At 41.5% G+C, this 14,181-nt stretch overlaps 2 protein-coding genes across 5 annotated transcripts; one reads left to right on the top strand and one right to left on the bottom strand.

Annotated features, from left to right (window-relative positions):
• Positions 1-401: 401 nt before the first annotated feature.
• On the bottom strand, positions 402-7,273 carry LOC308142926 (mitochondrial basic amino acids transporter-like). 4 transcript variants are annotated; one of them, XM_080513541.1, is made up of 4 exons: positions 6,880-7,273; positions 4,697-4,740; positions 4,459-4,542; positions 402-3,547 (listed from the first exon to the last, which is right to left on the bottom strand). In XM_080513541.1, exons 1-4 carry the CDS (start codon positions 6,905-6,907, stop codon positions 2,777-2,779), a joined length of 927 nt encoding a protein of 308 aa, XP_080369667.1. In that variant the 5' UTR covers positions 6,908-7,273; the 3' UTR covers positions 402-2,776. The 4 variants fall into 4 exon arrangements, with proteins under 4 accessions (XP_080369667.1, XP_080369670.1, XP_080369668.1 ...); XM_080513544.1 differs by having other exon boundaries at positions 7,259-7,270; XM_080513542.1 differs by lacking the exons at positions 4,459-4,542; positions 4,697-4,740; positions 6,880-7,273 and adding an exon at positions 4,089-4,413.
• Positions 7,274-7,807: 534 nt separating this feature from the next.
• Positions 7,808-11,942, top strand: slc25a47a (solute carrier family 25 member 47a). The gene is made up of 6 exons (XM_080513710.1): positions 7,808-7,961; positions 8,529-8,572; positions 8,657-8,728; positions 9,329-9,508; positions 9,605-9,869; positions 10,685-11,942. Exons 1-6 carry the CDS (start codon positions 7,925-7,927, stop codon positions 10,990-10,992), a joined length of 906 nt encoding a protein of 301 aa, XP_080369836.1. The 5' UTR covers positions 7,808-7,924; the 3' UTR covers positions 10,993-11,942.
• Positions 11,943-14,181: the final 2,239 nt, after the last annotated feature.

Raw genomic sequence — 14,181 nt, 5'->3', positions numbered from 1 at the left:
ATATACTCACCATCAACTCTCAGCAGACATCCAAACCATCCCCACCCAGTATCTACAGCTTATTTTTTTTAAGCTCCTCATATGGAGCCGTCTCCGATTTGTTTCATTTTCAATCCTGAGCAGTCGCTGCCAACGTAAATCTCAGCATCTTCATCTCTGGCACCTCCAGTTCAGCCTCTTATCTATTTTGAACAGAACACTACTTTCCTTTCACTATTGCTGCTGTCCGTCTATCAAATCACTTTATGTATGACACAATATGCAATATTATGTCCTACTACACAGGACTGAAAAGGAGCGATACATCCAATGTTTATTGAAGTAAATACATGAGGAATGTTGGAAGTAAAGAAAAGGGGGGGATAAAAAAACAATTGAGCATCTTTTGGTTTTGTTTTTATTTGCCTGTCCATACAGATTCTCAATGACAAATTGGTTCTTTTTGACACAAAAATATTATGTCTCAGCTCAAATTCACACAGAGAACAGTCGGACTTCAGAAAATGCTTAAGCTGAGACACTCATGGAACACAGTGCCACTATCCTACAATGAAAAATATATTTTTTTTATATATATATGCATGATCAATATTAACAGTTACATCCTATACATATTGCATCCCTTAAATTAGCCACATTAAATATTAGCTGTCTAATGACAATCACTGCATTTGTGATGCAACTTTATCCGGAAATAACAGTCGCCGTTTGAGAGCTGGAATTCAGGTGAGCAAACTGGAACACTTCCCATCATCCTTACCACATAACTCAACATATCTCTGAGTCAGAGAGGCAACACTTAATATCAGACAGGATTCCCCAAGCCACACTTTGTTTTCTCTTTCAAACCTGTGAGTGCAATACATTCAGCAAAACTTGAGGTTTTAGTGCAGCTGTGACCGTTTTCATACGGGAGTCGATAAAATAGTTCAGTGGTTGAGTGTTCCAGCTTTAGACAGCCTGGAAAAGGCTGTTAGGAGTGCAGGATATTTGTTGTACCAACAATCTACGGAGACATTACAGACACTGCAGCGTGCCTATTAGGGTTTCTTTACAGCAACAGCCAAGCTTAAATAAAAAAAACAAAAAGAACAAAAACAAAAAGCAAACTCTACACAAGCAAAGCTGACAATTCCCACTCATAACACTAACAAGTGAGTATCTTACCTCAAAAATAAAATATAATGGAGCAAGTAACTGAAACTTCGTTTGAACCCAGTTCCCCACACTCAAGGTCAAGATGTTTCCCCCAATGCATCACCTCGAAATAAATAAGACAATTAAAAGCCCCAGTCCAGGTAAGGTACAGTATAGCAACTATTCATGCAAACAAGTTTAGAATATTGTGTTTAAATTCCACATCAGGCACACATAACACAACAAACACATTTTATAAGGTAGGTAATATGTGCAATTTAGCTATTGGAGGACAGATCTTAATGTAATGGGCATTTCAGGAATTTGGAAACCATCTATGCTGCTTTAATTTGTTTTGGGTTTTTTTTGTTTTTGTTTTTTTTTAATTCCATGAAGAATGCTTCATCAAAAACTTCTTAGTACAAATATGGTCACCGTTAAAAAATAGATATTTGTATCCAAGCAGAATGCACTTCATGGACTATCAAACAGCAGCTCCATGGGAGAGGATGACTAAAGATGTTTAAAACAAGTAAAAAAAACAAGTCAAGGTGAATGAGAGATACGAGCAATATTTTACTATTGTCATTTATGGGCTTTGAAGATAAAACTGAAGGAAAAAAAAAAAATTTTTCTCATCCAGATGATTTCCAACACGAGCTAACATTTTCTTTTTTTTTTTTAAGGATGAATACATATCATCATAATATAGATTTATGTGGCACAATAAAATGTGTGCCACATGCAGCACCATGTCTCACTTCTGGACTCGGGACTTGAGGTTAAAGAACTCGCCACACAAACGACGAGACATGAAACCAACCACCGTCTCTCGTCACATGATTTATATTGAAGTCTTAAAGACATTTTCAGATCACTTTTGTTTTGGGTGTCCAGAGTCGATGCCGACGTGTCCCGCGGGGACTAATGGGGCTTCAGTATTGATCAGACTGTAGCTGCAGTGGTTTTTGGTTTGATAGCAGACAACAGTGGTAAGTTTATTTGTTTTGGGTTTTTTTTTTCTTCAGATTTGCTACATCGGTTCCCCCTCACTCAACTTCTCAGAAGATACAATACAGGTACAAACATGTGCTTTACCTTCCCTTCACACACAGAAAAAAAATACTAGAATATAAGGCAGGAAAAATGTTTCCAATATACATTAAAAAAAAAAAAAAAAAAAAAAAGATATGTACAGATGCATGTAAATGCTGCACAATTAAAAATAGCAAGTCATGGAGCAGATCGTTTCCAGTGTATAGGCCTCGCTTTCCACCCAGCCACATGAACAGGCCCGATTGGGGGGAAAGAGAGGGAAAAAAGTGCCATCAGCACCGAATTAGAAACCACATATTTCTCATAGCTACCGTTAAAAAGTCCCACATTTCTCTAATCTACCATTTCCCTTGCCACAGTTAACATCACATCTTTCGAGGACTGTCATCCTCCTTTGTCAACACGCAGCTTTTGATTGCCAAAGTTGAAGTAAAAAGCAGTGCTTACAGGCATTTTCTGACTGAACACTGGGAATGACGGGTTGAAAGAGGAGCAGAGTCAGACAGTAATCAAGGTTTTTATAGGTTTCGTCTCTCTCGGCTCCTGTAAAGTGCCCGGACTGAAGTTCGAGGCTTCGGCGTGCTCACAGGCTGGAAGCCTGCGTCTGCTGCTGGATCTGCGCGTGGTGGCTCGGCTGGGCCGGCTCACAGTCGTTGGCTCCGCCCTCCGCCTCCCGCGCGTACATGAGGACGAGGGTGACGGTGGCGAAGGTGGCCGCGTTCACGGGGAAGGCTCGCAGCAGAGTGGACGTGAGGCCTCGGGTGAACACCATGTAGCCCTCTCTCCTGACGCTCTGCCGCACGCAGTCGGCGATGCTGCTGTACTGGTAGACCCCGCCCACGCCGTCCGCCTGGAACCGAGACTTGATCACGTCGACTGGGTAGGTGGAGAGCCAGGACGCGATGCCCGCCATTCCGCCGGCAAACAGCAGTTTGGGGATCATGTAGCGGTCGTCGGGCTCGCAGCCGAGGTTGCGTGTCAGCACGTCGTAGGCCAGGAAATAGAATCCGAAGCCGGGCGTCTCGCGGATCAGCGTGGTCACCATGCCTCTGTTTACACCCCAGAGACCCTCCCGCTTGTAGATGCGTGCCAAGCAGTCCAGGGAGTTCTTGTACAACTTCCTCGAAGACTTCTTCTCTCCGGTGCCCTGCATTTGCATGCGGGTCTTGGCGAGTTCCATGGGGCAGCAAATGACGCACTGGATTGCGCCTGCTGCCGCGCCAGCGAGGAACTGGTTGGTGGGGGTGTCATGTCCCAGGAAGCGCATCGTGTTTCCCTGGACACCGAACACGATGGCGTTAATGAAAGTCAGGCCCATCATGGGGGATCCGATGCCTTTATACAAGCCCAACATCTGAGGTTTAGGAAGAGAAGAATCACATTTAGTGCCACATCTCCAGGAACTGAGCTTCTCTTGAAACAAAAACACATGTCGGATTGAATTTCCTACAGTGTCAGCAACATCGGATCGAATTACACATCCTTTTAATGTGCTCCCCTTACGCAACCCATGGACAAAGTAGGTTAAACACATGTGCTCATAATTTTAATATGTACTTCATTACAGTGTTAACACAGCCAGATAAAGATATGGCCCTATAAATAAACATGTATTCATCTAAACTCCAACCATGTGGTTCAGGCACAGTATTTACATAAAGCAATTAATTCAGTATCTACACTAACACTTTCCAAGACTTTAGGTCTACATAGATATAAACAACCTGATTATAAAAGAAATTTTACAGCAGTGCGAGTGATCTTTGATGGCTTATAAAACAAACCCTGTCACATGACTGTGCACTGTAAAAAGGCTTTGAGCTGGTGCTGAAAAGAAAAAGTATTGATAAACATTACATACTGTAGGTCAAATGTGAAATAAACACAACACTAACGAGCACCAGGAGCGTCTCCTCCTCAAGGTGCCTTGTTCGGTCAAACGACCACGAGTGTCCGTCGTAACTCCAATATCATGTCACGTTGACTTCACCGACTTCAAACCGCACACCAGCACAGCTATTCGGGTTCAGCCATAAAAAGCGAGACCTGGCTAAAGATAGTCCAGACAAACATGTCTTCTGCACAGGTGACATTGCGAGCAGCCAAGCTCACAGAGGCGAACGACAAGTGACAAAGAAAAATGATTTGGTAATGTCACGGGGTCTGAATATTAACTTGAAATAATCCATTTTAATGTCTAATCTGATGGCAATTTGACAACTTGATTTGTTAAAAGACAATAAAAGAGAAGAGAAAAGCACATACCGACTCCTGTCGTACGATGGACTGGAAACAGTGAAAAGTCCCCCGGTACAAAGGCTTATCAACACTCTGGACCTGAAGTCTCACCTGGAAGAGAGAAACAAACCTGTTGGATTACTAAAGTCATCGTGCAAAACTAACCCGTCTGTCACAGAAGAAGGCAAACAATTCAAATAGTTGTGTTAAACATAGAACAACAATGAGGAATTGTAAAATGGTGTTTTCCTTTATCATAACCTACCTTTACAGTGTCAAACGGGTGTCCAACCAAGACTCCAGCAGCACCTGGAGACAATAACAAGATCACTTCATTTTAACTTTTTATCCACACTTCATCAATTGGCGTAAACGCACGTTTCTGAACTGTGGGATGAGAAAAATGTGTACCAAATTTACTTTGTCTAGGTTAACACATCTTGAATGACAGCATTGATTGGGTTTGGATTTATGCCAAGCCTTTTTCGCCATAACTTGCAGACCATTTGTGACTAGAAAAGTGAAGAACTACCAGGAAGCATACTGTAAATAGTTTTAGGCATATTTAACTTCTGAAAGTCATGACCGTGCGAGTCAGTAGTTTTTTTCCTGAAAAGCTACAGTATTTTTCTAAATATTTCAAGAAATTCAGCCAAATTAATCCAATTACAGATTGCCTTAAAACATTTTGTTATTGTGTCTCTAAATACACAGACAAATACTATATTGTGGGATGTATGAATTGATTATTATAGGCACAACAATAATGTGTGTCCACAATTTGGATTCATTCCAGACAACAATTAAAGATTAAGTTTTTGGGGAAAAAGAAAACACTTTGACAATGAAATGACTGATTTTTTTATGAACGAATTGAGTGGTTGGCTCCGGACCTACCTATGTCACCAGGGTAAATAAACACAGCATGCTAATCCTACATAAACACCGGCTCTGTCACGTGACACATTTGTAAAAAGAGCCAATCGGGGGCGAGTCCCGGCTGTAAGCTGGAGAAAAGAACACAAACAGGTGCCATGTTTGACACAGTGATAAGCAGTCATTGACCTCAATGAGTTGTTGATCTGAGAAAAGAAGAAACAAGCCGATGAGGATGTTGCATCATTTCAAGAAGAATTTCCTCTGATGGACCCACAACCACTTTTTATATATACGTGTACCCTCAGTGAAGACTTGTTCTTCAAGCTCATTTAAAAGCTAGGCCACGATTAAACTGCACCAACAAGTTCTCATTTGACTGTAGATGGACTCCCTGGATGCAGGAAAGCACATGATTTGGCACGTCAGCCACTGTAAATAAAGAAAGCCTGGGATTGGTCAGCGGAGGGGTGTGCACTGATTCACGCTATGTGTGTATGTGGCATGTGGAAACTTTAAACTGCCAAGCCATTAAAGCTTGGAGCTCTCCGGTTGCCCTTGTGTAGTGTCTGCATGCTTTCAGTTTGCATGAGGCTGAACAAGTGATACCAGGGATACAAGCAGGAAGCCAGAGCTCCTCTTGTGAGCAAGCATTTCTCCAGCGGGGCAGACACTTCCAACCCACTGAAACCTCAAAGTATGCACACTGTGTGGATTTCAATCAAATTGCAATAATATATAGTAATAGATATGCATTCAAAATGTGCACATGATTACGAAAACAAGTCAAACACTTGAAAGCAAGTTTAAAAGAACTTTAAGGTTGATCATTTTGATTGTTGTGAAACACACTTTGACACAACTAAGGTTTCAAAATACTTAATGCAGTCTTTACAATGTGGTTTTGAAGTGGGAGTTTTCTTGAGAAATATCATTGTTTGCAACTTGACACAAACAGTCTGGGGGATTTAAAAAAATTCTTATTCTTTTTTAGACAGGGCCTGACATTTGTCTCAGGACAGGATGAAAAAAAAACTACAAAAAAAAAAAAAAAAAACTTAAGTTATGCAAACAACAGCCCAGTCCTGGATAGCAGATGGGATTAAATAACCATACCAATGGGCCCAATGGCATCCAGGAATTTAACGGCACTACACAACTCAGCAATCCAAATTTTGAGACGAGACTGACAGATTTTTTAATCCGTAATTTATGTTGATTTTTCTATTAATCTCCAACTTTGATGGGAGGCAATGAAGGATTTAGGTGGCCTGGGGCTGGTAAATCATCACAACACAACATTAAATACTTTACTTATGTCTGCGTGTAAAATGAAACTGATTGCAACGGTTTTAATAGAAACTCAACAGAAAGTCAGGTTTTTTTTTCTGCAGATCAGATCCAAAATGTATAGTCCTGTACAAACAGTTTTTACATCAGTATACAGAATTGAGGCTTTATTTCGAAAACTCGATGAGCATGTGGAACAGTTCTGTGGCTTTTTCAGGTTGTAAAGGAAACACACCCAAGCTATAAACCCTTACTTCAAGGTGACTACAACCAATGACTTACCTCCAATGCATCCAGCAAGGAAGTCCATCACCGTGTCTCAAAAATAAGCAAACTGGGACTCTTTATAAGACCTTACACGCGGATAAAAAGCTTATTTGACGAGCGGCTTTCCCTCCAAACACCGTTTCCGCCTTAGTTAACCTGAAAAAAAGAGCGTGACGCGTCCTGGAAGCTACCTAATGCACTTACAGTTAGCCTGCCAGGTGGCTAGCACTAGCTAGCAGTAAATGGACCGGCTTTGTTTTTGTTGTTTTTAACAACTACAGAAGTTTGGAGACCCGCGTTCTCCAGCCAGCAGCAGAGTTTCCTCTCGAGGAATAAAGATAAACTTCCCCTGTTGGCCTGCCCGCCCTACGTGGTGCACAGTGCTGCTGTTTACAGTCAATGCGGCTTCCCCGTCTTCCGTCTCTCTTTACAGAATGACAGACGTGCTGCGTCACAGTGTGAGGGGCGGGCTTCAAGCCGGCTTTATTCCAGTTTCTAGCCAATCAGAGCGAAGATTTTACGCCGACGCCTGCTTGGCGTCAAGTTTGTCACAAGTACGTAGGGCGTGCCGCGTGAGGCGTTATTTATAATAATAATAATAATAACAACAATAACAATAATAATGGTAATAATAATAATAATAATAATAATAATAATAACGATGATGATAATAATAATACTAATAATAATACTAATAATACTAATAATAATAATAATAATAATAATAATAATAATAACGTACATGTTGATCTAGACATGACATATACGCACATTTTAATCCTTGAGAATAAACCTATGCATTATTTAATATTGTATGCTGAATAACTTTGAAGCTTAAAAGATTCAGTGAACGTTTCCGGTATACAGTACAATCGGAATCATTCGGCTCAGTTCGGCTGAAGTCGGAACTCGTGTTTTCATTCGTGGGGCTGAGGGTGACGCTCACGTAACATCAGCAAGCAGCAAGCAGCAAGCCCAAGGTTACGGACAGCAGCGCATGCTTGGAGAGCAATGAACTCACATCTGTCATGTGTCTGTCGGTCGGCGGTTGTGTGAAGGGATGCATATCGCCGATTTTGTGTCCGGGTCGTTTGCAGGTAACGTTTTGCTGGAATAATGTCAAGTTTGTTTATGTAGCGTTAGCATTAGCCGCTTGTTGTAACAGAAGAGATCACAGAAGAGATCACAGATCAAGTTAGGGGAGCTTTAACATGTGGTTTTTGGGGGGGGCTTTTGCTTGACGTGGCGTTACAAAACACACGTGTACTGTCATATTTGTCACAAGGCAGACTCTGCCAAGCTTGTCTGGACTGACAGGACTCAGAGACACACCGTGTGTGGTTGGAGCAAGTGTATTTAATAATTGCACTGTTATATGTAACAGACACACACGCACGCGCGCGCGCGCGCACACACACACACACACACACACACACACACACACACACACACACACACACACACACACACACACACACACACAAGAAACTTTCCAGTGTCGCAATCTGCATGGCTTTCCCAGAAAAATACATGTAGATGGGTCCTCTGAAACTTCCCTGTGCCTCCCCTGCCTGCCTCATGAGTAGAAGTGTTGCTGCTGTTGAAGATCATCCAGTTGCCTTGCTTGTGTCCTTGATGCTCTTGTTTCTCTGCAAACATCACAGGAGCATGTGGAGTCGCAGTAGGCTATCCTCTGGACACTGTGAAGGTACGTTATGCAAACGGCCTGCTTGCAATTTAACAACGGAAAGGTAATACGCAACTTCAACGTGACTGTTTGTGACCTCTGCAGGTCCGGATCCAAACCCAGAAGCAGTTTACTGGTGTTTATCAATGTGCAGTGGCCACATTTTCTAAAGAAGGGGTAAGTGCAACCGGACGAGTCTGGATACTCTTCAGAGTAAAATGTTCCCAAATGTTGTCTGGCATGTTGAGTAAATATAAATAAATTCATTAAAGACAACAGAATGCTGCAAGGCTGCCATTAGGAAACGGGCACACCAGTAGGTGAGTAGGCAGAAAAGGTTGTGCTGGTCAGATAAAGTGCAACGAGTCCAGACGGACCAGCCGAGCTTGCACAATAGTGGGAAAGAAGCCCACTTGAAGAGAATGCGTCACAGATTGTTCGATAACAATGTCAAAATGTAACCAGATTGTTTCCACCGTTTTACCAATTTCAGGTAATGAGAGAAAAACAAAAATGAGCTGGGAACACAATGAGTGGTTTCCGCTTTAGGCACTGCAGTGAAAGCTGAGAATCGACAGTTCACCTCAGTGTCACGTTTGTACTTCTTAAATACACGTTTAGCAATCAGGATACTTGTAGTTCTTACTGTAAAATAGCAACAAATACAAGGAATTCAGGTCAGCCAGCACTTGTAGAGTCGACCACGGAAGCAAAACAATACGGTGCACGTTTTAGACATCAACCGTAAAAATGAATGCTTGTTCTTTGCTCCCTCAGGTGCATGGCTTCTTTAAAGGCATGTCCTTGCCCCTCACCACCGTCTCGCTGACTTCGTCAGTGGTGTTTGGCACATACAGGAATTGCCTGCAGTGTCTGAGCCAGGCGAGAGGAGCACGTGGCGGTCCGTACACCAAGTTGGAGGTCTTCCTGTCAGGACTCGCCGGCGGTGTCGCTCAGGTAGCAGAAACAAGTTCATAGCATTTCTCATCATGTAGTTATACTGTGTGATGGACGATCCCCCTCTTCACCCCCCCCCCCCCCCCCTCGGTTTAGATATCGGTGATGTCTCCTGGTGACATCGTGAAGGTCCGTCTGCAGTGTCAGACGGAGTCCAAGCGAGCCGGAGGCGGCGTGAACAAGCCCAAGTACCGCGGTCCAGTCCACTGTCTGCTGAGCATCGTGAGACAGGAGGGCGTCACGGGGCTCTACAGGGGAGCTCTGCCACTCATGCTGAGGGACGGGCCGTCGTTCGCCACATACTTCCTGACCTATACGACCATCTGTGATTGGCTGTCTGAACGCAGCGGGAGGAGAGTGGGTGAGTGAAAGGAGGAGGGACCGCATGCGTAAAAAAAAAATAATTCAAACAAGTATACAGCAACAGCAAAAAAATTTCAATATTACTTCTATGAATGAATGATTTTTTTTTCTTTCTGGTCAAAGTTTAACACATTTAATACGTGAACATCAATAAATACTGTTCACTTTAAATGACCAAGAAAGAGAAGAGGCTGAAGCCAGTGACTCATTTATGCCCATCATATAAATTCAACAGCATAATCTAGAATATGTTCAACTTCAGAAGAAAAACCCAAAACAACAAAACCAACAACACAAGAAAAAACAAAAGAAAGATCTCAAGAAGATAATAAGAATAACATCATTATTGATATATCCTCATTTTGAACTGTAACTTGTAATAGTTTTGTATTGACCGTTTTTATTTTGAAAGGTCAATAAAAATCAACCAAGTAAATTGTAATCTACCCAAAATAAAAGTTGTTCCTCTTTTTGGACCTATTTTCAAACAAACAACCAATTTTTCTTAATTTTCATGTTTTTACGCTTCTGACTTGGCTTATTGCTGCCATAATAAGAAATAGAACTCATATGTGGTAAAAGCAGTCCTTGTGCAGTGGTGCTGAATGTGATGGGCCAGATATTTCGACATGCATGGAAGCACATAAATAACTGCAACTCAGTCAGTGTATCATGTGAATGTCCATATCATGATGGCTGTAAATGTGTCATTTTTATTACTTTTAAGTATTCCCTCATGCACAGCCATAATGTTGACCTATATGCTCCAAATTCCTTGAAGTAAATGTCAGAATCGTCTTTATCGTCCCTCAGATTGGGCTGGTGTCATGCTCGCTGGAGGGATATCAGGAATGGTTGGCTGGACGATAGGGACGCCCATGGACGTGATTAAAGCCCGTCTGCAGATGGACGGAGAGCAGGGGACGAAGCGATACAGGGGCTTTTTCCACTGCATCACAGAGACGTTGAGGCTGGAGGGACCCGGCGTGTTCTTCCGGAGCTTAGGCATCAACTGTCTGCGTGCCTTCCCCGTCAACATGGTGGTGTTTTTCACTTACGAGGTTCTCACGGGCTTTCTACAAGACGGACCTGAGAACCCTCCTCGGGTCGGGCTCGAATGAGTTGTAACGTCCACCTGTAGACATTGTTTTTAGATTGTGTTACCTATTTTTGTGTCGCGTGGAGTTTTGTTCTTCCATTAGACTGCAATACCTTTTGAGCAACATCGTCTGTTACATATGATACATACTCAAACTATGAGGGTGGGCAAGGTAACTGTGTGCAGTTGAAGGGCGCTGTCCAGCTTATAGCCGGCGGATGTGGGTTCAATTCCCCTCCGGGGTATCTCTATGGAGGGGATTGCGAGTTCTTTATGAACTTGTGTGGGTTGAACATGGGTATCTCCTCTTTCCTTCCACCATCTAAACTGTAAAGTGACGACAGTTGTGAATGCGGGTTTGTTATTATGCATTTATGTGTATTACCTCTGTTATAGATTTACTGTCTATCCTGGGTTTTACCCTTTATGCTCCAGTATGCCAAGCACAGGATGGATGGATGGATGGATGGATGGATGGATGGCCGAGCCACCACCGCTGGCATCAAATTGTACTGGAACGTGTCTGACCACTAGATGGCCACCCTGACCACCTTCTTCCGTTTCCTCGTTGGTCCTCTTCCCTCTTCATGAGCTGCACAAGATTGCCAAGAGATATCAATACTTTTTTTCTTCTTTTTTTTTTTTAACAAACTACTATATCTGTCTCTAATTCAGGACCATCAAAGGTCCTGAACTCTCTTTGAGCTGCAGTACGCACAGTTTTGCCAGCATGTCTCTCATCCAGGCCCGGTGCCACATGCCTACATATCATAACGTCCACTGCTGAATGAACGAGCTACAGAGTCATTAAATAATGTAAACTTCTCTCAACAGAATTATTTATTTTTTATGAAACATGGTCAATTCAGGGAGTTCTGAACAAACTGTAAAAGATGTGTCAGTAATATTGTATTTGTGGAAAACTAATGAAAATGTTTGTACCATCCACAATAAAGCAATTGTGCAATTGGATGTATTGATGTAGTTATTCCTCTGATTTAGCTTCACAACAAAAAGAAGAATACAACACGTTATCTATTGTGTTAACAAAAGTCTGCTTGGTGTATTGGACATTCTTCTTATTTTTTTCAAATGTACGCTGCATACAGTACATACGGCATACACTTAATTCTAAATAATATCCCAAAAATTAAATGTTCACACAGTGTCTCATATATGTGTACGTGTTGTCAGAACAAAATAAGCAGTACCATTAAGATAGATGTACAAAGATAATGCAAAACTCCTTGTTTTCAGTTAAAAAAATTAACCATGTAAAATATATGTTTGTTAGATATGGACATATGGAAGGAAGTGCCAAACCTGGCTACTTTATCAAAAGATTCACAATTTAGTGATCACACGATGGAAAATATAGATGGATTACAAGTTACGTCATATAAAACGGTAAAAATGCAGTTAAGTTCGAGACGCTGCTCATACCAAGACTGGAGCGCTTCATACGGGCTGAGCTGTTCTTTGGAGGTTTGTCGCCATCTGATGGTGAAAAGGAGCAACGCACTAAAAGCCTCCGAGCGTTAATCTGTACGACCAGAATAAATAGACGACGAGCACAAGAACTTCTCTATAAATACCATCTAACACGCATTTATGGATTTGAATAATGTTGTTTTTGTAGTTGCAACCATACTGAAGGTAACTATAACCTGGTGTTTTACTCAAGCTCTTTTTAACCCTTTCAATACAAGCTGGGTTTATTTTCCAATGGGAGAGTGTTTTCGCACGTTTGCCACCCTAAAATAAATTCAGTTTGAGTCAAAGTTGTTTAATTTCACTCTGTGTGATTTTTGACAGTGTTGAGATGAGCTGGTGTGTCGTATCTGTGGTTGAGGAAGTCCCGGAGGCCCCATAACGAACAATAAATCGACTCAAAGCTTTATTTATTACTATCTCTTCTCTGATAGTTCTTGAAGTTTATAGATGCCATGAACAGTTTACCACTTGTAGTTACAAAATAACATCCAGCACAGACCTGAACCCAGCATATTCTCTAGGTGACAGAGAAGTAACCACCAGACAGGGCAGCCCTTAAAATTAAGCTTAAATATATAAATAAATAGAAATCCAAGTAAAACTGTTCACGGCTGTTACAGTGATTAATTGTTTGGGATCAATTCTGGTATAGAAGATGTATTTAAACCATCAAAATCTGGAAAAGCATATTTCCATAGCATATTTGAGACAGGTTTCTGTGAATATTTGCAAGCTGTTTTGTGTCATAGATCTAACTTGTCCTCCCACAGATTAAATATATGTTAGGAAACTACACGAGAGATTTTCAATACCATAAATTTTGGCATCATGTAAAGTTAAAATTGAAGCATAAAGTGCATCACAGAGATCAAATGATATAAAAGTGTTATTTAGTTTCTGATTATCATATGGGCTTTGGAGCCTTTTTGCTTGGAGTTTGCATGTTTTCTCTCTCTCTCTCTCTCTCTCTCTCTCTCTCTCTCTCTCTTTCTCTCTCTTTCTCTCTCTCTCTCTCTCTCTCTCTCTCTCTCTCTCTGTGTGTGTGTGTGTGTGTTGCGGGTTTCCTCTGGTTTTCTTCTATAATTCAAAAAAACATTGCATTTGAAGTTGTGAATGTGTGTGACTGTCTGTCAGTGCTTGTCCTATAATGAGTGTGTAATCTGCCTTTGCTCATAGTTAATATCTGGGATCTGCATGCTCCAGCGAGTTAGATAAAGAGGTATTAAATATTGATGGATGTATAACTTTTATTTTAAAGTGCTAAGAAGAGAAAGGAGGAAAAATAAAACTGGCTAAAACAGAAAAAAATGGGGATGAGACATATTTTCTTTTCAAAAGCCTTTTGAATGGAGCTTTTACTCAATATCCTTCCAAACCGAGTTAGACAGGCATGTGAGCTTATTGTTTAATGAAATGGTTTACTTAATCAGATTATCCCACAAGCAATATGAAGTGGAATCCTGGAGAGACTTTAAAGGCTGTTTTAAATGTGGCACCGCCACTCTGACCTGAAGACACTACGACTCCATCCTCACTGGTGATTATTAACTCCACATGAAATACGTGTCAAAGTGATGGTTTCATCTGTTTTACATGTGTAATTGGCTCATGCTTCCCCCACCATGGGTGCAATAAAGATCTATTATAAAGAGCAGTGATTCTTTAATTGCCTAACGAATGGCAGATTTCCTACGTGTATAAGGCGAAGTCATGTCGG

Source organism: Blennius ocellaris (assembly GCF_963422515.1).
Source record: "Blennius ocellaris genome assembly, chromosome: 18".
Classification (NCBI taxonomy): Eukaryota; Metazoa; Chordata; class Actinopteri; order Blenniiformes; family Blenniidae; genus Blennius; species Blennius ocellaris.
Note: the sequence above shows the minus strand (reverse complement) of the source record. Positions and strands in the feature narration are given on the sequence as shown.